This window comes from Pseudorasbora parva, chromosome 12 (genome assembly GCF_024679245.1).
Source record: "Pseudorasbora parva isolate DD20220531a chromosome 12, ASM2467924v1, whole genome shotgun sequence".
In the NCBI taxonomy this organism is placed as follows: domain Eukaryota; kingdom Metazoa; phylum Chordata; class Actinopteri; order Cypriniformes; family Gobionidae; genus Pseudorasbora; species Pseudorasbora parva.
In genome coordinates this window covers 3,722,522-3,748,730 of record NC_090183.1, presented here as the reverse complement: position 1 = coordinate 3,748,730, position 26,209 = coordinate 3,722,522, and the positions used below count along the sequence as shown (strand labels likewise).

Genomic DNA, 26,209 nt, shown 5'->3' with positions numbered 1-26,209 from the left:
AGTATATTAATGCAGCAATATATATATCATACATTTTTCCTTACCAAGTATCCCCTATAAATAATATAAAATGTTAATAAGTTTCATCATTTCTCACCATAGAGCTCACCTGTGTGGGATTCTGGGCTGTGATTGGTCGATAGGGCGGGATGATCTGTGTGCTGATAGGGTATCGCCGTGGTGATGGCAGAGGGTGTGATGTTGCTGCTGGTGATGTACGGGCTGTTGTAGTGTGTGTTGTAGTAAGGCGAATATTGACTTTGGCTGTAGCTAGAATATGTTGAGAAATCCTGATGGAGGCAATGACATCAATGAATAATCTCAGACAAACATATACTACTTTAATGTCTCATTTTTTGAATTTCAGTTCATCTAAACTCTATTGTGTCAGTTCCTTAGTCGACTGATGGCTGTCTACTTACCAAATTCATATACCTTCACTACATCTTACAAAAGTCCCCTTACTTAACATTAATTAAGGCATTAACTAACAATGAGCAATACATTTGTTACAGTATTTATTCATCTTTGTTAATGTTGGTTAATTAAAATACAACTGTTCATTGTTAGATCATGTCAGCTCATGTCAGGTCTCTTAATTAATATTAACCAATGTTGAAATTAACAGTTAAGTATGATTAACAAATTCTTCAGAAGAACTTTTCATTGTTTTCATTTCTGAAGGATCATGTGACACTGACGACTGGAGTAATGATGCTGAAAAATCAGCTTTGGATAATAAAAATAAATGACATTTTATAGTATATTCAAATAGAAAACAATTATTTTAAAGTGTAATAATATTTTACAATATTACCGTTTTTCGATCAAATAAATGAAGGCTTGATGAGCAGAAGAGGCTTCTTTCAAAAACATTAAAAATAGTAATGTTTCCAAACTTCTGACTGCTACTATATATATTTTCCCTTAATATTTAATATTAAGTATCATCAGAACGTCTGTCTTCAAACAAATATCTAAACATTCAAGATACACTGACTTGATTCAAAGTAAGTGAGTAAACAAGAACTAATATCTGCCAACGGGGTCAGAGAAATGAACAGTTACGATTATTTTTCTGACCCATCGGGCGGACATTTTGTTCTCGTTTTAAGTTTGATAAGAAACCAAGTCACTTCTTCTCAAGCAAATGCGTCTTGACTTAAGAATGTTTCGATATTTGCCCTGGAAAACGAGACAAAAACACACTCACAAATCCTTTTTTCACAGCGATGGCTTAAATGCACTGCAAAAAATGCTTTTCTAACTTAGTATTTTTGTCTTGTTTCTAGTCAAAATATCTAAAATTCTCACATTAAGAAACATTTAATAGATAAGTAAAAAATATTGTCCTGTTTTGGAAAAAAATAACTCAAAATGAAGAGAGTTTTTGCTTAAAATAAGTAAAACAATCTGCCAATGGGGTAAGGAAAATAATCTTGTTTTCAGTTTGAATTAAGATTATTTAGCTTACCCCATTAATTTGGCAGATTATTTTACTTATTTTAAGCAAAACTCGTTTTGAGTTGTTTTTTCCCAAAACGTTACTTTTGCTTGTCTAGTAAATACTTCTTGTTATAAATTTGTAGATGTTTTGACTAGAAACAAGACAAAAATACTAAGTAAGAAAAGCATTTTTTGCAGTGTGAAACTTGTGTTATAATTATGGATATATTGTAGCCACGTGACTTATTTTTTGAAGGGTAGAGCAGTATATCACATCTCCAGGGGTGGTTGCAGTACATCAGTGAAGGTTTTCCTAACGTGACCCACCTGCTGCGCTGGACTGAACGGCGTTGAGCCTGTGATGCTGTTTGCACCCTGGAAAATTCCAGAAGAAATGCTGCCGCCTGGAAAAGAAGCACAAAGCTAGTTTAAGAGTGTACTTCGAGCCGACTGTGGTAAAGACTGGCCCTGACGCTCCAGAGCTCGCCATCCAACACAAACAGGCCGCAGGAAACACGACAGGCAGCGGCTGCTGAAATATAGACACGTTTAAAGCGCTCAGAGAACGTCTGCTTGATTTATGACTACGAAAACCCTTCAGGTGAGAAAGGGCAGCGTGGAGCCCAGAGCAAATTCGCTATCGGACTTTCAGGGCCGGAACGTCTTTCTCCAGACCCGTCTAGTTTCCTTTAGTCTGTCTCTTCCCCTTCACATCCCGGCTCGTTCTCTTTCTGAAACCTGCCCTAGATAAATGACTCTGTCAAAACAGCACGAAATCTCGAAGGAAGTGAACCAAAAGTCTTCAAAGGGGGAGGGAGAGGCGAGGGCGGACGGCGCGGCCGTGTTTCTGATTTTCTCCACAGCGGTGAAACGCGAGGACCTCTGGCACCCGGAGAAGGGTTATTTATTTCATGCTACAGCAGGTCTCCTGTTGGAATTCGCCTATAAATCAAACGAGGCCGGCGAGATGTAGCGCGAGACGTAGTAACCGCGTTTTCCCAGACCCATTAGAAATCCATCCATTTCACGAGCAGACAATTTTACAGGAAATGATGTCTCGGGGTGCTTATGAATTACAGTAAATCACTATAATACCTAATAGATTATAGTATCTGCTATGGCACTAATAACTCATCGATTATGCTAATTAGACAGACAGGAAGTAGATGTCATTGTGCATTACGACTTTGTCTCAAAGTCTGCGGCTTAGTCTGTTTGCAGTCGTTCCTTAAAAGGGACACACACACACACACACACACACACACACACACACACACACACACACACACACACACACACACACACACACACACACACATGTTGGTCTATGTGGTTTACAGGGACTCTCCATAGGCGTAATGGTTTTTATACTGTACAAACCGTATTTTCTATCCCCTTACACTGCCCCTGCCCCTAAACCTACCCAATCACAGGAAACATTCTGCATTTTTACTTTCTCAAAAAAGCATCATTTAGTATGTTTTTAAGGCCATTTGAATTATGAGGACATTTGATATGTCCTCATAAACCACATTTATAGTGTAATACCAGTGTAATACCCATGTAGTTATACAAATTTGTGTCCTCATAAACCACATAAACAGGCTCACACACACACACACACACACACACACACACACACACACAGCCCCTGCCCCAAAACCTACCCATCACAAAAAACATTCTGCATTTTTACCGTTTCAAATGACATCACTTCATTATGATTTCCTCATGGGGACCAAAAAATGTCCCTACAAGGACAAATATTTCAAATATTGCCATCTTAGTGGGGACGTAGGGTTTACCACACACACACACACACACACACACACACACACACACACACACACACACTGCATTTATTTGATTAAAACAGTAAAAACTAATGTTGTTTCAATTATTGATTTCAATTATTGTTTTCAATTACAGAAAGCTTGGATGATATTATTTGAAACAGAATCTTTTGTAACCCTATAAATGTCTTTACTGTCACTTTTGACCAATTTAATATGTCCTTGCAGAATAAAATATCAAGTTCTTTCTATAAAAAATGTATCCAAAACTTTTGAACATTAGAGGGGAAAAATGTGTTTATTTACTAGTTCCAAACTAATATAACTATCGTGGAACGCAAACTAAAGCTCTTTAGACAGTCTGAGCTGCTGTCTTCTATACAACCAAAGCATAGTGACCAACTGCTTTCACGCACCAAATGGACTAAAAGCATCATAAAACCATTTCACTATACATGTGCTCTTTATTTCAGGTCTTCTGAAGTCAGACTATGACTTTTAGTGAGGAACAGACTGATATTCGGGTAAATATTCACTGTAGGTTTTAAATATCATTTACACATTTGGCAAGACTTTGGTGCGGTTCATGAAACCAAACATTTTTGCATGTGTTGGCGGAAGAGAAGCAAATAATGATTCAAATTCAGTCTGTGTTGTTTTAGTATTATTTATATCACATATTTATTTAATTTTTTACTGTTAATTATTTTTTATTTATTCTTATATTACTATTTTAGTTTTAGGTCATTATTTCCGGTTAGTAATTTAAGTGCTTTAACTTTATCTTATTTAAATTAGTTGCAAAGGCAACATTTCATTTTCCTTAAGTTTAAGTTTATCTAATATTTATATTTGATTTCAGGGTTTTTTCAATTAACACATTTTTTAGTTTTAGTAAATGATAACCTCACAAAAAGCTATCGTGGTTTTCATGAAAAAAACAACTTTAGGTTAAACTTAATTTCAACGGTCCACTTCAGACATTCTACTAACTATAAGTAACTTTCCTTATAGTGAACTGTTAGGTTAGGGTTTTAGTTGGTAGAATAAGTTGAGTTGTCCTTGCAAAGTTACTTATAGTCAGTAGAATGTCAGTCGATATTAAACAGTCTACTAATACTCTAATGATGGCTAGTTGACATGTAGTTGTGGAGTTACTTATACTTAGTAGAATCAAAAAGTGTTACCAAACTTTATACAGTAAATTTATGTTGCATTTCTGTCCTTTTAGGATGTTATGTACATCATATGCTTTCACTGCATGAAAAAAACAAACATGAAAAGCATCTCTTTTTGTGTTCCTTAGAAGAAGAAGCGTCATGCCGGTTTGTGAGTAAATGATGATGACTAGTGAATGATTCTATTCCTTTAAACCTGAAGACGTGCCTAGTGCCACTTCACCTTTGACCTTGACCGAGAACGGTCAATTTCACACTGCGGTGGCAAAATCAGGACTGCGGGTAGAAGAAGGGTGACTGACTGCGATCCGACGCTCAGATCCCGTCTGACATTCACTCCCACACAAACACACTCCTCCAATGGCCAGCGTGTTGTGGAAGAGAACGGAGAAAGGTTCTGACCTCCTGAGAGAAAGAGAGAGACGCCTGACGCCAGAGCCCAGACCGCGGATAATGGGGAACAGGTGTGTGTGTGTGTGTGTGTTGGGGGGGGTCGACTGTAGACGGCACCTGAAACATTTCTGTGTGTTTTTGTGGGGATTTATCCACCACACATAGATGTTTAAAAACGTGTATTTGTTTATAGGGAGAGCTGTAGGCGATATCAGCAAAAATATTATAATATTCTGGTTGATGATAATGCCGGGCAATCATGTTTATATAATGATTCTAATCTGTATAATGCTGTTAATAATATATATTGCAGACTGTTCGGCAAGCAATTTCTGTGCTAGTTAGTCTCACACTCTTTTCTTCTGTCAGTCCTGATCTCCATATCAGTGTTATTTTCTGCAATATTGACATGATGTCTGTTAATTATCTCTAACATCTAATGACATACAATATGATTCAATCATTTGGCGTCAGTTTTTTTATTTTTATTTTTTAAGAATGGACAATATTTCAAATAAATGCTCAAACTTTCCAAACAGAAATGTAGAGTTTGTCTATAAATATGAAGCGGCAGCAGCTCAACTGTATTTAACATTAATGATAATCATAAATGTTTCTTAAACAGTAAATCCTCATATTAGAATGATTAGTGAAGGATCATGTGACTCTGAAGACTGGAGTAATGATGATAAATTCAGCTTTGATCACAGGAATATAAATGACATTTTACTATATATATATTCACATAGAAAGCAGCTGTTCTTTCAAAGACATTAATCATTTTTTACCAACCCCAAACTTTTGAACCGCAGTATACACATAATAATAAAATAAAATCTGCTTTTCAGATTACAAAGTAAATCTGGGCCTTTTACTGGAATTGAAATAGTTTTCTTTTGCACGGTCATGTAAATTGTAACAAAAATAGAGCAAATATAAATCAGTAATTAAAGAATATGAATGCACTTGTCGTATGTGCGTAGCTACATATGATGGTATTTTGACCGGTTGAGAACTCGTGAAGAGCTTATAAAACGTCTAAAGGAGTCAAAACAGTGTCAGGAATCCCTCCGTCACACACACAAACCAAGATCTGACGCGATTCAGACGCCTGTACCGATCTGTGATGGGCAACATCTATGAGTTTATGATGAGAAAAAACTGATATGCGTGAGCTTTCTGTCCTGTTTAGGGTCACATCTTGTGACATCACGTCCTGTTTTTGGTTCGTTTACATGTCTTTGGTCCGTGTTGCGTTCATATTTCTGTCGAACCGCACCAGAGTTGGTTTGGAAGCGGAGCGAGACCCATCTTTTCAGCCGTCTCCACCTGTGTGGTTCAGATGGCAGCGTTCACACTTATTAAACTGAACCGCTCTAACAGAGCAAGTGCAACAGGGTTCGTTTTAATCAAACCAAACATGCCAAGCGGGACTAGAGGTCAGTTAATTATCACAAAAAAATGCACCTTTTTTAAAAACAATCTTTTCCTTATTTTCTCTGCATGGTGACGGCACATATTTCCTCTCATGCTGTGATCCTTTATGGTTCAATTTAAGGTCTAAAACACCATACAGATAAGAAGCGTCTGTGACACTGACCGTGTGTGGAGTAGCTGTACAGCGCCTGACTGGGCGGCGTCCCGCTGAAGTTCGCCGTGTATCCCAGCAGACTGCTCTGACCTGGTGAATGACTCAACCCATCTTCTGTTTTAATATCTGATCAGGCAAGAGAAAGAGATGTCAAATCGGCTGTGATGTGCACTATTTAGGGTGGTTGTGAAATGACACAGCACTCACTGTAGGACGTCATGCTGTAGCCCTGTGCGTGGTGTGTGTACGGTGTGTAAGGGCCTGTCGGCTGTAACGCTGGGCTGTACTGCGTCTGCCCGTAAGCAGCCATGACTGATCTGAGGACAGTTGCTCTGTGAAAACAAGAGTTCACTGTAGTTAGAGAAACCAAATCTTTACAATAACTAGATTCTAAAGGACACACGCACACACACATCTGAATCATTAATGGAAATTAATCAACTCTTATGCAAACAAATGAATCGTATGAGCCGATTTGAGGCTGACTCATGATCAATTAATCAAAAAGAACCGGTTCATGAGAGTCATTTGTGCAACTGACTCTTATGTGCAGGTCATTTTGAATGAATCAGACATAAGTCAAACTCATTAGTAATCAATTCTTAAAAAGTAATAAAAAAGAATTGTAAAAAAAAAAAATCATCAATTGATTCATTAAAGAATCCAAATCCTTAAATTGAATCTAATTTAGGGAGGAATGACTCTTATGAACTGGTTCTTTTTAATGAATTGGACAAAAGAATCAAAAATCATTCGTTATTTCCTACTCATTGTGGAACCGGAATCATTAAGGGGATTAAAAAAAAGAAAAGGAAAAAAAGGTTGCTGAATTAAAATAACACAATTCATCATATATCAACTGTAAAACTATAAGACATTTGTCACCTTGAAGTGAATGAATTTGCACAGACATTTGTTCTCATGAAAAAAATGCCAATCAGGCTACAAAACAAAATGTTATATAGTTTTGCTTCTAAACTAAATGCATTTTGAGAATGATGATTTTTGCAACTTTTTGTACAAGTGAAGCCCAGTGTCTTTACAAGAATAGCTTTGGGTAAAACTAGAGGTAATATCACTCACATGGCCTAAAATCAATGTGTAGGTCGAGTGGCTCCTGCATGTGAACAAAAGAAACAAGTTCAACCTTTGTTCAACATCTGAGTCAGCACAAATGCACTAGAGGAAGTTCATTAAATCCAAACGGTAAAGTGTGAAGTTCATGCAGACCTGTTGCTGTCTGTCGTTGTACTTCCGCCTGCACACGTTCAGCTGTCAGCTCTCCTGAAAAATGACAGACCTGTTTGTTAGGAATACGTGACCGAAAAAGCACATCGGGCTTCGGTCCAACAGCACGCATATCGAAAGTACATTATAAAGAAGTACCCAGAACACAAAAATGCACAAAGCGTAATTCATGTCTAATCATGCCTTGCACATGAAAAAAACCAAGGTGAGCATTTCTCAATGACGAGGCACCTGCGGTTTCCAAAAACACACATAATTAGAATTCTGAGATACAGACAACAGTGAAACGCTTGTTTGTATAAACCGGCTCGGTAGGACTGTGTTCCTGGAACAGAACAATGCCTAACCTGCTTTTTAAACCTGGCATAATGTGGCATAGCAAACCGCAGGCAGCATGACATGGCAGCGGTTCAGGACGCTGGCTGTTCTCGTACCTGAAATGGTAGAAATGCAACTGTCTCTGTTCTGAGCTGGTAATGTCGAGGTGCGGTAAATGCTTGTGGGTAGTTTGCACGGATGCAAATGAGAAAAGATGCGGGTGAAACACCGCCAATAACCTTGGCTGACATGTTTGTAGACTTTTTCTTTTTTTTTGCAAACCCAGAGGATTTTTTTTACAGTACGTTTCAACTGTGTCAAGTCACCTTTATTTATACAGCACTTAATACACAACACATTGTTTCAAAGAAACTTCACGGATGAATAACAGAATCAATGATGCAAACTTCGTCAAATATGAGGCTAATTCAAATTCAGCTGTAACACAGCTCTAAAAAAAGACAATGGTGACGTTATTCACCTCAGTTCACTTCAATAACTAAGACTTCAATTCGGCAATAAGCATCTCAATAGCTTCATTATTCAGCTTAGTTTAGTTTAATGTAGTCTTTATCTCAAAACATAGAAGAAGAACTAAAGAGCTATAAAATTGTGAAAAATAAAGTAATGTTTGGGTAATTCAACATCCTGGAGTCAATTATCCCCCTTATACTACGGTTACGACACCTCAAAACATTGTTCCGATGATATATTTCAACACATATCAGGTTTTTGTCCTTAAAAGTTTTTTTAAGCCTCCGTTTAGAGGTAGTAACAGGTTTGAGCCACTGATAGCAGACTAATGCAGTTATTAATGCAGTGAGAGAGAGAGAGAGAGAGAGAGAGAGAGAGAGAGAGAGAGAGATAGAGATAGAGATAGAGATAGAGATAGAGATAGAGATAGAGATAGAGAGAGAGAGAGAGAGAGAGAGAGAGAGAGAGAGAGAGAGAGAGAGAGAGAGAGAGAGAGAGAGAGAGAGAGAGAATTCCTTTGTCATAGTCTCTGTTTGTCTCAATGTTCGGCAGCAGCATCTCTACTAATAGTGAATCTGTAACGCTGCATTCACACGGGGTGTCTGTGTCAACACTTGAGAGAGGCCGTGTCTGAAGTTGTTGCTGACGTGACCGTCATAGTGACAACAGCCAATTATATTACTTTTCCGGTGTTTACTCTAATGGTGCCAATTGGCTAGCCTCTGTGCTAGGTTATCTGACTGGCTGACAATCCTGCGTTGGTGCTTAAAGTTGAAAACTATTTAATTTCTGGCACAAGCAAAGTTGACGCAACGGAACGGAACCCACAATTTAGTTCAGCAACGCATGACGCCACCCATTCAAAGTAAATGAGAAGCGTTGGTGCGTATGCCATGTGCGAATGCAGCGTAAGTTTATCTGCTTCAAAAACAGCGCTGTTATACTGTGCTAGTTGCTGAACTATTTTACTGATAAACTCGTCAGAGCTGTGCTGACAACACAAGTGTGTGTCCATACTGTATGTGTGTGTGTGTGTGCGCGCGTTTAAGTGGGAGAAAGAGAGAGTATGTGCTGTCAGAACATAGTTAAATGTAATTTTGTGGCAAAAACATGAAGATATTTTGTGATTTTATCCTATTGTTTACTATATGTATTTGAATGCTGAGTGTCCTGGTGGGTTTTGGTTCTTTTGCTGTTGTCGGCTGTAAGGACCTTTGAAATAACCGAAATCTGGCAAAGAAGTGTTTTTCAAAAAGTGACATGGAGCTGTAATTCATTCAAAACCTGCTGTAACTACTTTAGCTGTGCCTTTCCTTGAAAATAATTGCACACCTTAGAATGTTCATCAACCAATCAGAATCAAGCATTCTACAACCCCGTAGTATAAAATAATTACAATAAGTGGGTAATAACTAGCTACTAACCCTTAAAAAAGAGGTTTAGACCTATCCAAACCCATGTATTTACCTTATATTGCTCAGTACTTTCTGTAAGTACACGTACTGTAAAATAATGTGCAACGAATGTTTGAGTTTACTTTGAGATCTCTGACTTTTGATTGCGATACCACTCCAACTTTCCATTGGAAGTGTGTCAAGACAAGACAGAAAACCATGCTTATATTTAGGTTAAGTCTGTATTTGTCCTCTCGCTGCTATCTGGGAGGCTCATCGGATCGTATTTGGTTAACGTTTGAGAAAACTACTGCAGTACCAGAATAAATATCTCATGACGCCTGGTCCTTGTCCACAGACTAAAACTAAGGTCGCGTCTGACAAAATAGAAACACAATGATGTGGTCTTCCTCTAAACTTCTCCCTCAGGGCTCCTCCATCTGTCAGGCGCTTGACGTGAGCAGCTGCTGTCAGGAGCAAAGATGGAAAGGAAGGGGTGAAATAAGACCTAAAACCAGAGCTTTCATGCAATCACGCAAGAGTGGGCATGTGCATGTGTGATTTACATCACTGCTGAACTCTAACACATATCGCCATGTGCCAGATTCAGATCTTTTTTAATTAATCTGACAGTTCAGACAGCAGCGAGGTGAGCGATGTTTTGGCGGCTGCGGTCGGGCGGCACCCAGCAAATGTTTAAAACAAACAAAGACAATGTCTCGCTGCTGCTCGCTCTGTTTTCTCAACAGTTGCGACACTACTGTACAGTGCGTTTTAAGACTGAAAGAAACATATCATGTGACTGTTATAACGACAGCAAAGCTTCAATCACTTGACGTGTTAAAGGGGATACGTTCATGTGATGGTATTCGATAGTTATACGTTTTTCCTTTGCTGATAACGATGCATGTAAAAAGTTGATATAATATCAGCATACAAACTTGCTGAAATGAGAAGAAAGCTTATTTGACAAATTTACCTGCAATAAAAATCGACCTGGCTGATCAATTCAGAATGGTCAAATATTAGGCAATTGTGTTTCCAAACAGTTTCCACAAACTGTATGACAACTATTCAATTGAATATTTTTAAAGCCATTAGCAGGATGTGCTTTTCTGTTTTTATATGTTATGTTTAGATGAAGGCACATTTCACTGTATGCAAACTTCTAGGTTCTCGCATAGTGATCGTATGGAAGCATGAACAAGATTCGAGAGCTAATTGTACTTGAAAAAAACATGTGCACAAGTTATATTGACAACTTTAATTAGACATTTTTCTTTTCTTTTTAATTGTAATTTTTACAGTAGACACCAGCATCATCCAGTGTTTTTAACTAAAACTACAACCATTAATAGAAATTGTTAATTGAAATATTAGATTTTAAGCTAAAATCTACATTAACATTTTAAGCTATTTTTTTTTTAATACTACAGAAATAAACTAAAACAACAACAAAAACGTGCAAGTGAGTTCATCTATTCAAACTTGATACTGGTGTTCCCATCATGAATAAGGTTGACTTTTTTCGCTGATATCATTGCTTTTGTTGTTAGGTTAAGTAAATTGCAATTTTGCTACATTTGGAGTTTATTTTCAACTCAAAATGACACATTCATATTTAAAAACGATCCATCGAATGTTACCGTCATTGTGTATTGTGTACCAAGTATTGAGGTCTCTGTGTTCAGGTGTCACGTTACTACTATTATGCAAATATGTTGTCTACACAATATCTGTTGTAATATTTACCTCAATGTTAAAGCATACACTTTAAAAGTGTGGTTTGATTCAGTATTATATTGTTTGAGTAAAAAAATTTTGCAAAGGAAAGTAGAAATTACTGAACAACTTTTTACTGCTTGAAGTTACTTTTTTATTTATTTAACTTAGTTAAGTAGTTTACTTTATTCCATATTTGAAATTTACTTGAGGATGCACAAATTGACCAAATTCAATTTTAAGTAAACATAAGTAAAGTACCAAATTTAAAAGAAAAATGTTTAGAATAGTATAATATATAAATGTATAAAAAAAAACTAATAAAAATGACAAAAATGACTAAAGCTTGAAAACTTAAAATATAATTCAAAATACTAATAAATACTGTACATAAATAATACTAAAATCGTACAAATATTTTGCTCAATAACTCCTTGTTTCACAAACAACATGATTTTCTAGCAGCAACATGAGGGTAAGTACAGCCGATGATCCCTTGACTTTGATATAAACACGCTCTCACACATTTGTGCTTGTTTTCAGAAAACAGAGCTTCAGTGTTCTGCAGGTCAGAGATGCAGCGATTCACACTGATGCTTTCATCACACCTGCTCTGCTGACGCACCACTCCTAACAAAATGTTTCCCAAGAAAATAAACGTGGCTAGAGAGAGAGAGAGAGAGAGCAGAGACGGCTGACACGGGCCGCCCAGCGGAGTCCTGACTTCCTCCCAGAGTTCCTGCGATGCGCAGTGTGTTTCCTGGTATGAGTGTGTCCCGGAGTGAGAGGGCATGGGAAAGAACGCTCTACCCCCTTTCGCAGTGGTAAACTGAGCTAAAACAAACCCCGAACGGGGCACGGCCGGTCCACGGCGCTTCACCTGGCCTCGCTGCTGTTCTGCTAGCGTTGGCGTCTTTCACGGCTATCGTATTCCACACAACGCCTTACATCATGCATCACCATGCGCTTTCACATGTATATCTCTTTTTACCCAGTGTGAACATGGTCGTGAAACTAAACCAGTTGACGAACACTCATCACAAGATGAAGCCCTCAACAGTGGCTGCGCCTCAAACGGCCTTGGTTCCGGAATTTTCAAAAGTCTTTGTGAAAGAGTTATAAGCTACGAACCAAGCCAACTGCGTGAAACATTGTAATGAGGGAAAGAACTACAATCCCATGGAGCATTGCAAATGACAATCTAATTCAAAATGATGGAGAAATATAAAATTACTGATTTTAGAATATTGCTTTTAGGAATGATGCATTTTAAGTTTATTGCAAAATATGCATATGTATTAAAATTGAAATAAAATATAAATATTTAAAGAAACTTAAGCTTAAACAAAAATTATAAACGTAATTTTAAGTTAAGCACTAAAATAACTAAAACTAAAACTGAAATAAAAATAAAGTTAAATAGATGTATTTAAAAAAATTAACAAAAGGACATGACAAAATTATTAAAACTTAAATTGAATATAAAAATAAATGCAATTATATATATATAGTTGAACACCTGAGAAAATCAATGTTAATATTTGGTACAAGAGCCTTTGTTTGCAATTACACAGGTCAAACATTTCCTGTAGTTTTTCACCAGGATGGCACAATTCTGGCCCACTCCTCCAAACAGATCTTCTCTAGATCGGTCAGGTTTCTGGCCTGTCACTGAGAAACACTGAGTTTGAATTCCCTCCAAAGATTCTCTATTGGGTTTAGGTCTGGAGACTGTCTAGGCCACGCCAGAACCATGATTTGCTTCTTACAGAGCTACTCATTGGTTATCCTGGCTGTGCTTTGGGTCATTGTCATGTTGGAAGACCCAGCCTCGACCCATCTTCAATGCTCTAACTGAGGGAAGGAGGTTGTTTCCCAAAATCTCACAATGCATGGCCCCGGTCATCCTCTCCTTAATACAGTGCAGTCGCCCTGTCCCATGTGCAGAACCCCCCCCCAAAGCATGATGCTACCACCCCCATGCTTCACAGTAGGGATGTTGTTCTTGAATGGTACTCATCTTTCTTCTTCCTCCAAACACGTTTAGTGGAATTATGTCCAAAAAGTTCTATTTTGGTCTCATCTGACCACATGACTTTCTCTCATGACTTCTCTAGATCATCCAAATGGTAATTGGCAAACTTAAGACAGGGCTGGACATGTGCTGGTTTAAGCAGGGGAACCTTCCGTGCCATGCATGATTTCAAACCATGACGTCTTAGTGTATTACTAACAGTAACCTTGGAAACGATGGTCCCAGCTCTTTTCAGGTCATTGACCAGCTCCTCCTGTGTAGTTCTGGGCTGATTTCTCACCTTTCTTAGGATCATTGAGACCCCACGAGGTGAGATCTTGCATGGAGCCCCAGTCCAAGGGAGATTGACAGTCATCTTTAGCGTCTTCCATTTTCTAATGATTGCTCCAACAGTGGATCTTTTTTCACTAAGCTGCTTGGCAATTTCCCTGTAGCTGTTTCCAAAATTGTGGCGGTGTACAATTTCGTCTCTAGTGTCTTTGGACAGCTCTTTGGTCTTGGCCATATTAGTAGTGTGATTCTTACTGGTTGTATGGGGTGGACAGGTGTCTTTATGCAGCTAACAACCTCAAACAGGTCTAATTTAGGATAATAAATGGAGTAGAGGTGGACATTTTAAAGGCAGACCAACATGTCTTTGAGGGTCAGAATTCTAGCTGATAGACAGGTGTTCAAATACTTATTTGCAGCTGTATCATACAAATAAATTGTGAAAAAAAATCATATACTGTGATTTCTGTTTTTTTTTAGATTAGGTCTCTCACAGTGGACATGCACCTACGATGACAATTTCAGACCCCTCCATGATTTCTAAATGGGAGAACTTGCAAAAATAGCAGGGTGTTTAAATACTTATTTTGCTCACTATATATATATATATATATATATATATATATATATATATATATATATATATATATATATATATATATATATATATATATATTTATATTTATATATATATATATAAATTTTATTTATAATGCACTTTATATTAAACAAAATCTCAAAGTGCTAGATATATAGTGTATATACACACACAAACACACATATAAGCAGTTTGAGAGCGTAGAGAGACTGACTAGATTACATCATTCACAGTGCTTCACATGAGTGGGCGGAGCCAAAGGGTTCTTTTGCCGAGAGTGGAGATTTCTCTGCAGAATCATAGGTAATGTAGTCTTTTAGAAATAAGTTGAAATAGGGGCTGACGACCAACAAAGGCATATTAACAGCCTCTTACCTCACAGTAGGTCTGTCTTTAAAGGTTATTAAGTTATCGGTTTCCCTGTGGAGAAAATGAATGGACTGTTGCTCTATACCCTGCATGTCCTGACAGGAGCATTATGACCGGGTTAAGAGAGCAGGTTGGCTATCTTTGAAACAAATCATGAGCTGTAGCTTTGCCATATGGCCGTGTGATCTATAGTGAGCTCTCCAAGCCGAACTGTCCTCTCAAGCGTTCAATCAAAGCCACCAAACTGCTCTCTGGCCGGTAGCTGAGGGCTATATCCCATATGGCGCTGTACGCAGGCCACGGGTGACCGCTGCAGTGCCTGAAGGGAAAACGCCAGACACTGTGACCTCGCTGAAACAATGCAGCACTTCTGCAGCCCTCGTATTTCCACCGTGACTACAGGCAGACTGTGAGCAGCCATCTGCCCTTTCTTTTCCTCTAAACTCACAAGCTGAGGGATCAGTGGGGCAGGTATTCAGAACTCAAAAAAATGATTCAGGCCCTTCATAGATAAGATACATTTAAATTATGTTTACTTTACCTAATTAAATAGTGTCGAAATTAGATATCTTTGGTTCAATCAGCCTAATATATTTAAAACTGAAGTTTACTTAATTAAATTGTGTTAAAACTATAAATATTTGTGCTGACATCACTAACTGGCCAGTGGATCTGTAGTTCCCAGCATGCTTTGCAATGGACTGCGCTAGGAGTGTAAATGTAGGGATTAAAGTGTTATTTTATGTGTTTTTCAGGAAAGGGAAAGATGTTGTTAGTTTATGTTAGTGTTTAATGTTCAGTTATGTTTCTGTCATTTTGTGGTTACCATTATGCAGAAGAGTGTGTGTGTGTGTGTGTGTGTGTGTGTGTGTGTGTGTGTGTGTGTGTGTGTGTGTGTGTGTGTGTGTGTGTGTGTGTGTGTGTGTGTGTGTGTGTGTGTGTGTGTGTGTGTGTGTGTGTGTGTGTGTGTGTGTGTGTGTTTAAGCAACGGAAACTCATAATTCATTCAACAAACATTCAAATTCATTGGATGGAATTCCTGCTCTCAATTAATTTTTTTAGTTTATCCAATGGGTTATTTTTGCATTTTATTTCTAAAAATATGCTTGTTGTTATTTAAAAGTTTTAAAGGCAAATTAAATTGATTAATGTGTTCATCTTACATAATAAACTTTTATAAATTGAACATAACCTCATTTAGTAAACGGCACATATAAATATTATGTGTCAGTGACAAATTCAAAAGGTTTGTATTTATACAAAAAGAAATTGTGCCAGCTTTACTTGAATTTCTTTTGATCATATAACTAAATTGTTATTTGTAAAAATTGCTCAATATAGTTGTGTGCAACCACTTGACATATTTTTAAAGTAAATTCAAAAAGTCATTTTTTTGAGTGAGGCTACAAAAATGAGAGCTGGCTAAATACGGACCCTTTTCACACTAACAGGGTTCCAAGAAGCCCTCATAGTGGTGAACGGAAACTACAGATATAATGTTTGTGTTCCCATTTGCTCCAACAGCAAAAGAAAAAAAAAATCCACGACAGCATTTCAGCAACTTTATAAAAGTGGAAAAAATGATTTGAAGATTTATTACAGTGGTTAGAAGAGAGAAAGATGGCAAATTTACTGTCAGTCCCTCGGCTGTTTTATTAGAAATACACACACAGCAGAGTTAAACCCACAATATGTCATTTTTCACCGCTAGATGTTGCTTATTCAGAACAAAGGAAGAGCTTTTATTCTGCCGCAGACGAGGGTTTCCGCGTCTTCCGCTCGTGTATGCGGGGGAACGCAGCGCTGTTTTATCATATTGAGAGTTGAGAGTTGTGTTATAATGCTACTCTGTGCATTCACTCAGTGTTACTATGAGACACTTGTTCACACTGCAGTAAGAGATCAATATTAGGCATGGTAAAACACGCTTCTCAAGGTAAATCAAGAAAACAAGACTTAAACGATATGAGCTACATAACAATGATTCATTTTCTGTCCATGAATCATCCAAACAGTTGCTCACGTTTAATAAACTGATAGGCCATTCACGAACACGGTCCGAGTCCTGGTTAAAATAGCTTATTTCTCTGGATTTAAACATGCTTGCAACATTGGGGGTAATGTTAGTACACAATTCAGCAAAATATATAGTGGTTTTTGGATATTTTATTCCAAAAATCTAACATATTGGTCTTTTAACTAGTTGTCTGGAATTTAATATTAATTTATTGTTTCATAGAGATAATACAGAATATTACTGTACAGTATTGAGCAGCAGATGCTATATCTATATACAGTATGCTCTGCCACACTTGTCTATATGTGTGTGTGTGTGTGTGTGTGTGTGTGTGTGTGTGTGTGTGTGTGTGTGTGTGTGTGTGTGTGTGTGTGTGTAATGTACATTAAAATTTCTTTTTTTAAATTACTTAGATTTACATTGTGACCTGTGAAAACATCACAGAAAGCATCACAGTCTATATGAAAAGGGTTTATTGTTCAGTAACAATCGTTTCATTGCTCAGTAAGGCATTTAATACAAAAAATGTTTTAAAGATTGAAAATCAAATTGAGTAATTTTGTCATGCTTTCTTGTGTTCATTCACATATTTTAGGGTCAGTTTTAGCCACTCAACAATAAAGACACAAAATACACCCCACTCATTTTATGAATATATCTAATTTTTTCAAGAATCTGAAAAAGTTGCAAGAGATTTTCTTTTGCATTCAAAACGAAGTTCCCTAGCATATATTTTGCAAATCCAAGTTTTAATCTCAGTGCCTGAGCTCAACAGATGCTGATAAATGCTGTAAACGTCTTACATTCACCAGCAACCCTTTTTTTCTGCACATCATTGCGATGCAACAGCTGAAATCCTTTTCACAGCGAAAACTCTAGTAGAAGTGACTGTCATTGAGATCTTGTTATAGTTCGCTGATGCAGTTGACTTCAGGTAAATATTCTTATCCAAGCATCAAACTTACTCTAGCTTGTGTTGAACCTGAGGGCACTTGCTGTGCACACTTTGGGAGCATTTCAATTGATGCACTAAATGGTGTTTCCCATGTGAAACGCACACACAAACCGTCTACGGCCACTTGCCTTTGGGGCTCAAGCCTGTCTGCAGCCTTTGAACTCAGACTGTCGTAAATAAAGCCGGCCGGCCACACGCGTCTGCTCTTTAGTTCGCTAATGGAGCGATGGGGGGGCTATAACAGCCTAGTAATGGTCTCTGGAGATGCAGCGGCGCTTACATCACTGTCCGGGGATTTCATCAATGCTGGAGCGCAGCAGAGCATGGGAACCCTGATAAGTGTTGCACGGACACAATGAAGATATATGTGCAATGATGTCATGTACGATATAGAGGTAAGCGGCCAAAATCATGATAATGGTAACAGTATAAATCACAAGGGTTATTTTTGCTGAGAATTAAAAACGGTTTATGTCTTACATAACCATGTGGTAAGCCCCTATTTTTGGAAAATCTAGTGAATTAAAAACTTTATAAATGAAAGGCACGTTTTATTTGAAACTTGATGGACACAAACCAAAAGATAAGATTATTCGAAATAAATGAAGTCTGACATCAGTGCAAAAACAGCTTTGCGTTACGCAACACAAAATGTGACTCAAAACCGTCCAAACTAATATTATAAAGCAGCTGTTTTTCCCTTTTTGTTTACTCCATATTTATGTTAATACGGTATATTGCACAAGCATCGTACCCGCCTATGTTCAAACTGAAACATTTGTAAAACAATTCACTCTTTCTTCAAAAAATGAAAGTTTCCTCAATAAACTCCTAGTTTACTGCTTATTAATATTTAGTAAGGTAGTTTTTGTAGCGTTTACGTTTTGTGTAGGATTAAGGGATATAGAATATGGTCATATAGAATATTAATATGTGCTTTATAAGTACACTGTAAAAAAAAAAATCAGGTCTCCAATTGAAAATTTTCAAGTGACTGATCACATCTAAAATTTTTAGTTGGCCGAAATAAATTTCTGTGAATTGAATTGCATCAATTCACAGATTTTCAATTGAAAAATTTCAATTGGAGACCTAATTATTTTTTTTACAAATAGCCAATATCCCAGTAATGTGCATGATAATAAGCAACTAGTTAATAGTTAATGAAGTTACATTGTACTAACTAAAGTAGGTACTGAGTAATACTAATTAACTACTTAACATAGGGTTTGGTTTCAGGTTAGTTACGTGTATTTATGCATACTTTCTTGTTATTGCGTGTAATTATGGCACCTTAAAATAAAGTGTTACCAAAAACACACCAAAGAAAACAGATTAGCACTCACAAAATATAATGTGGAAAATCCATATAAACTTTACATTTCTGTATTCAAACTCAATTATTCGTAAATCATTTTATTCTTTTGCTCTTTGCTTTTCAGCCAGAAACATGACAATACTTGTCGGCAAGGAAAAGTGTAAAACGGATTAGCACGACGGAAAGGAAAGGCCTCCTCTCTGAGTAACACCAAGCTATCAGTTTTCCCATCCTGCAGATAGACTTTTAATTTATTGGCTTCTGTTATTAAAAAGCCTAGCCCGCGTGTTCCTGGCCACCATGTTTGTGTGTAACACTAACCGCCTGCCATGGTGGGCTCTGCTTTCCACATGACAGCCTCCAAGAGGAGAAAGCCACCTTTCATGCCAGCTTGTATGGAAGGATCGCCTCTCCCACCCAAAAAAAAGCCTGTCTTATGTGTAATCGACCCCCTTCGTTCAGTGATCGCCCCATCGGTTCCCAATTTCTCATCCTACCCCCCATCCCTACTGCCGCCACCCTCCAGGTCTGCTGGACCCTTCACCCCTGGAGCGCTGCCCCGAGACGTGGGTCACACATGGGGACAGCTGGTGGACCTCCCAGAATCCATCTTATGAGGGACTCTCTTCCCAGGTAACACATCTGGCCTGTTGTAGTGCGGAGGCTCGAAATGCATTAAAACAGTTCGAGCTGTGTGGTTTCAGTGCATGCAAATCACATGCACAACGAAAGAGCACTGAGCAACGCAACCTTTCTGGGATAGCATTTCACTGTAAATAAGAAGTGTGCTTAATTGTATCGGATGTGCACTTGTAGTGAACTTCAAATGTTTAAAAGTATGCCATGACATGACTTGTCATGACAGTGTGTTTGTAATCATGTCATTAAAGTGTTATTTAATCGTGTTTTAAAATGTTTTGTTTGTTGTTCATATTCCTATGTGTTAATTAACACACTATTAGTGCTTCATTATAAGTTTAACCGTAGTGTTTGAAGTTAATACATTTAAAAATGCACTAAATTGCAACTTCATCATTCACCATCAAACAAATATTAAATACGTGACATAAAAGTTTCAATAGAAAGTATATTTCAGTTTACTGAAAATGCCTGTCAGTACATTCATACTTTAAGCATATTAAAAAAGACAACAGAGGTAGTTATGAAAAAATACATATAAAGATGAACTACTTAAGTGGGTCAAAAAAGCACTAATTGTATTTAATAGAAATGTTAACTATAATGCATTTTCATTTAATTAAAGTGTCTAAAATCATTACATTCAGTTTGCTCTTTTAATGTACATTATTGAGTACTTTTTTTTAAACAAATATACTTAATATATTTTACACAAGTGTATAATCATATTTTAGGCTTGTAAACATGCTTTTCATTCAGTGTCGAAGCTAGATTTTTACATTTCTGAAGAAATTATGAGAGGTGGTGCCAGGGTTTTGCTATGCATGTTTGCTAAGGTTGTCTGAATATTTTATTTTATTTTCTTATTGCTTATTAGCCCAAGTCTCAATGATATTCAGAGGCAAGATTTATCATCCAATCAGAAAAGTAATCGCACACCTCAAGCACATAGCATGCAAGCTACAGGATGAGACGAAAAGTTACACTTTGGTTCTGGGCTTTGTTCAGATCACTAACCCTAAGTATATCCTATTCAAATGGAGCTTAAGTTGTATTTATCCAAGAATTGAGTTTTCTTCTTGTTTGACTTGGAAAACAGCCGTGCGCCGTCTACATAATGCATGCACAACCCAGGAAGACTAAGCAGTTTATTCAGTTTGTAGTCTTGAACTTTTAACCTTGAGACACGGTAAGCTGCAAATGTTAACATCCACAACTTGCATTGTTGTGGACACTCACTAAATGATATATGACTTCATCAAAGAAACCTGTTGAAAAATGTCCTGCTTATTTGCCCCGAAGGTGTTTAGCATGTGTAAACGCGCTCGACGTGCAGAGAGGAGGAACGATTCAGCTTATTCAAGGCCTAATTTGTTTAGATTGTATATGATCCAAGATTTTCAGTCGCCACCTTCGGAAATTGATTATGAGAGAGAAAATCTCTTAATGATTCACATGTTGATTGATGTCGTGTTACTCACTGCTGAGACTGCGTGTTGGGTTCTGTTGTTCTAGACTGTCAGCGGCTCGAGCCGTTAATGCAATTAATGTCATACAAAATATGATATAATATAAGCATTATTTATATTATAGGACTGAAAGGTATAACAGCATGTGTGTGGTGTGAGGGTTGAAAGTTCTGCTTGGTTGCCATCAGCCAGTCGTCACTGTAATTTAACTGTATGCTATTTTCATATCGGCCTTCATTTGTTGGATGAATAATGCTATTTTTTTAGTTTGCATCCATCAAGTACCAAATTAAGCACTTTACATATGTAAAGTATTTAATTCACTGGATCACAGCAGCTGGAACACACACACACACACACACACACACACACACACACACACATCTGGTTTACTATCTTTCTGTGGACTCTCCACAGATGTATTGTTTTTGTCTTGTGCAAACTGTATATTCTTCTTAAACTTTATGCATTTTTACATTTTCAAAAAACTTATTCTGTGTGATTTATTCTGAAGTTTATTTCCTCATGGGGACCTACATTGAAAAACAAACTTAACACACACACACACACACACGCACGCACGCACACACACACACACACACACACACACACACACACACACACACACACACACACACACACACACACACACACACACACACACACACACACACACACACACTTTGCTTTATGACTCCATGACAATGATACATGTGACACTCATGTCTGCCTGGAAGTGTGTGTGTGTGTGTGTGAGCCTGTTTATGTGGTTTATGAGGACACAAATTTGTATAACTACATGGGTATTACACTGGTATTACACTATAAATGTGGTTTATGAGGACATATCAAATGTCCTCATAATTCAAATGGCCTTAAAAACATACTAAATGATGTTTTTTTGAGAAAGTAAAAATGCAGAATGTTTCCTGTGATGGGTAGGTTTAGGGGCAGTGTGTGTGTGTGTGTGTGATGGGTAGGTTTAGGGGCAGGGGCAGTGTAAGGGGATAGAATATACGGTTTGTACGGTATAAAAACCATTACGCCTATGGAGAGTCCCTGTAAACCACATAGACCAACATGTGTGTGTGTGTGTGTGTGTGTGTGTGTGTGTGTGTGTGTGTGTGTGTGTGTGTGTGTGTGTGTGTGTGTGTGTGTGTGTGTGTGTGTGTGTGTGTGTGTGTGTGTGTGTGTGTGTGTGTGTGTCTAAGATATAAGATAAGGACTAAAGGTTGGCAATAGCTGAAGAACCAGCTGCTGTTTGGTGAAAGAATGAGACTGTAGGGAAAAGGAGGGGTTTGGATCTCTCTCTCTCTCTCTCTCTCTCTCTCTCTCTCTCTCTCTCTCTCTCTCTCTCTCTCTCTCTTCTCTCTCTCTCTCTCTCTCTCTCTCTCTCTCTCTCTCTCTCTCTCTCTCTCTCTCTCTCTCTCTCTCTCTCTCTCTCTCTCTCTCTCTCTCTCTCTCTCTCTCTCTCTCTCTCTCTCTCTCTCTCTCTCTGGGTGTGTGTGTGTGGTCCTGTTACTCCCTACGTTATGAGGACCAAATGTCCCCATGAGGAAAGGGAAAATGTAAAAATGCTGAAAGTTGTGTGTGATGTGTAGGTTTAGGGCCAGTGTTAGTTTAAGGGGAGAGAGATTATACAGTTTGTCCAGTATAAAAACCACTAGATCTGGAATATCCCCAAAAAACAGGAAACCCAACATTTCTCTGTGTGTGTGTATGAGACAGATTAAAAGGCAACTGCAAAACTGTGTGTTTTGTATTCACATTAACATACAAAATCTCTCCATGCACACAATATTTGGACATTGTAATGTCAAGCATTACTATTAGCATTGCTTATATTTTTGGTTAATGATATGAACCCTAGTCTTGTCTACAGACCAGAATATCAGAGACTTTAAAGACTGTAAAAGCCAATGGGTGGTGGAGACAACTGTCTGTTTACCACAATTCTTTAAAATATTTTCTTTTGTGTTCAACAGAAACGGATACAGGTTTGGAACAACATTTATGAACTATACGTTTTTTTAAGCAACCACCTAGCCTAGCAACCACCAAAGCAGCTTCATAGCAACACCCTAGGATCATGGCAGTGGCTTTTGCACAGGTAAGCACTGCTCACATTTACATCAGGAAATGCAAAAACTGAGTTTGTATCCTCATGTTTCCTGTGCCTTTTGACCAATGAACTTCTGGAGCTTTTTCATCTCGTTCATTATTACTAGACATTTTTAAAAACAACCATACTAGTTTTACAGAGAGTTCACAGATAGATTGCATTCAACAAAGACTTAATAGCAAAACAAACATTTAAAATATTCCTTACTTTTGAAATAAAAAAAATTCTTAAGTTTTTCCAGGTTCTTCGTCACTGTGGAAAGCCAAATATGATGAACCGTCAGTGATAAAACCTTCAGGAGTAACACAAAGGACCTGAAACATTCACCATTTGAGGTTTACAAAAGGATTTTTGGTTGTAATCAAAGACGGTTAGAGCTTCAGCGTGGTCTGATCAAAGCGAGGGTTTATGTGACGCCGGGCCCCTGACCGTTGCTGTGCACGCTTTAGGAAAAGGCTAGTATGAGCAACAATAACAGTTGTTTGCTATTAGTGTTAAGATTGCTGCACTGTTTAATCCTGCTGCTTTTCCTAGATTTGCATTATAGGTTTTGCTCTTCGTACCTTCATCCTGAAAGTGAAAATTCCTCAGAGCCACAGCTGCGACTGTGATGATGATGTGGCAGTGTGTTAACCGCGACGTTTTTCGCTGCCGATCACATTGGGTTGCTCAAGACTCAAGACTTCGGGAACACCTCTGTGGGCGCTAGCTAAATATTTTGCTCATTACGAGCGAGGTTATCTTCCATCTGGAAGCAGAGGATCGGTTGACAATTCAAAGCAGAAGCAGAGTTCAAGGCCTCCAGCCTCACCCTAAAACCGAGGGGTTAACGCCGGCCCGGCCCGTAATGAAACGAGCGCCGATAAGCTCAGGAAGAGCCGTGCTTCCTATGAAAATATTTATCATTCCACAAGCCTTTGGCTGCAGAGGACTTTAGGAATTAATTTGTGTTTTCTTAGGAGGGGGTGCTCAGGATGGGGAACTCGGGCCTCGCTTTTGACCAGGAATCGTGCAGCTTATTCACAATTTATTAGAGTTAGTAATCAGAACCATGACGGGAAGAGAGGTCTGTGAGAGAGGAAGAACGAGCTCAGAAAGAGAGCTGATGTTATTATACACTGAAAACGAGAGCGTTAAATCAAACTCGCCCCTGTGCGCATGACCTTTGATGCCTGTGTATTCAACAATATCGGTATGGAAAAAGAGAATGGGTGCTTTAATGTCGGATTCAAACGGAGCGTGATTCAAATGAGTCGTTTTAATTAATACAAATATATGCATGAGTTGCATTCTTCATGTCTGCTGCTTGCATGTACTCCAAATCCACACCGTGATTGTAAAGAGAATTAGGTTTGTCTTCACACACTCCATTTTTGGTTAGGTTTGAATTTAGAAAGGAATCAAGTGTGAACAGATCTATTTCTACTGACAGCAGGAAACCAAATTTAATATGAATAATTTAATAATGCTATTTGTATTTTCTATGTCTAAGAAACAGCAGAGATGGTGAATGTTCATCATATTCACAACAGAAGTTACACATAAGTGCATTCCTGTGCATACAGTATGATATATAATGAGAAATATTATTTGCTTTATCGTTGTCTGTTAGAAAAACTGAATCCGCTGAGTTGCCATGCATGAGTCAATATTTCTTGGACGCATTTGTGGTGTTGCAAAGTCATGCCGGTGGTAGAATCATTACAGTTGAGAAAGTTCAGGATCAGTTTTACGTCTGCAAGTAAGCAAACTGGTTTTGGATCTCAGGGTCCGGTTGAGGATCGCTTGAACTGTAGCGCTGTGGACCTGGCCGGATAATAATGTGGGATTGTGCAGTCGTGACCTGCGTTCTCAATGTACTGAGCAGAGGGTTGTGAGAGCTTCGATGAATGATTCTCTTTGAAAAATGCTTAGCAAGGTACCCTAAAATAACCTTATTAGCTTCCTGACTTTAAACATGACGATTTCAGCCATTTCAAAATGACACATTTCTTTCTCGCATTATTAGACGCGTATGCACAAACTAAAACTGCTAACATGTGAGTGAAAGCAATTACTAAGAGCGGTTTTACAGTGTTTAAAAAATAAATGTGTTGGATAAATTAAAGGAAGAATTACACAGATGTTCAGAGCTGGAAATCAAAGTATTTGGTCTTTAATAATAGGCCTTTTCTTTAATAAAGGGCATTTTCCTTTCAGAAACGAAACTGTACTGGACGTAAATGCCAGGTAGTTAACTGAAGCAATATTTCACAGCATTTTAACCCAAGAGAATCATGTTTAGCTTAACACATAAGCAAAAATATGAACAGCATTCATTGCACATTTACATTTATTTTACCTTATAGTAGAAGAAACCATAAATCAGTTTTTGATGGGGAAAAGGCCTCGGATGACAATATTTTGTGGTGTTTTGCTTATGTCTGCTTCAGGATAGGAATGAGTTTTTGTTACGGTTATTCTTTTGTGTCAAACTATAATAACAGAAATGATCCTTACGGTTCTGTAATTATACAAAATACAAATAGAACCGTATCTGCACTAATGTCTTCTCAATGAACTACAAACTAATCTTTAGTTGTATTTATATTATTAAACTTTTTAAATTATGCTTGTTTAAATTGTTCTGTTTGTAAAATATGAATGGCAAATTGAGATTATTATTTTGTGTTTAGATGCATGGTGCTGATCTCTGTCTAGCAACTCAAATATGAAGTTCTAAAACTAATAACCATTTAAAAGCCTAGTCTATATTTTTAAAGTTTGTTCAAATCAAACAAGCATTTTCTAAACGTGTGCATTTATGTTTGTAAAAATATAAAATAGGAATAAAATAGGAACATGAATAATGATAAATTGA

General features: G+C 37.7%; 1 protein-coding gene across 5 annotated transcripts in view; it reads right to left on the bottom strand.

Annotated features, from left to right (window-relative positions):
* eya2 (EYA transcriptional coactivator and phosphatase 2) overlaps window positions 1-26,209 on the bottom strand; it is a 41,679-nt gene that overhangs the window by 14,742 nt on the left and 728 nt on the right. For 3 of the 5 annotated variants that reach the window (XM_067458790.1, XM_067458786.1, XM_067458787.1), the window contains exons 2-7: window positions 7,632-7,685; window positions 7,485-7,518; window positions 6,609-6,733; window positions 6,411-6,527; window positions 1,774-1,850; window positions 98-290 (exon numbers count right to left, since the gene is read on the bottom strand). In XM_067458790.1, the coding sequence (XP_067314891.1) occupies window positions 98-290; window positions 1,774-1,850; window positions 6,411-6,527; window positions 6,609-6,711 (490 nt within the window). In that variant the 5' untranslated portion in view covers window positions 6,712-6,733; window positions 7,485-7,518; window positions 7,632-7,685. The remainder of the gene's footprint in view (window positions 1-97; window positions 291-1,773; window positions 1,851-6,410; window positions 6,528-6,608; window positions 6,734-7,484; window positions 7,519-7,631; window positions 7,686-26,209) is intronic. The other 2 variants (XM_067458789.1, XM_067458788.1) reach the window with 1 other exon arrangement.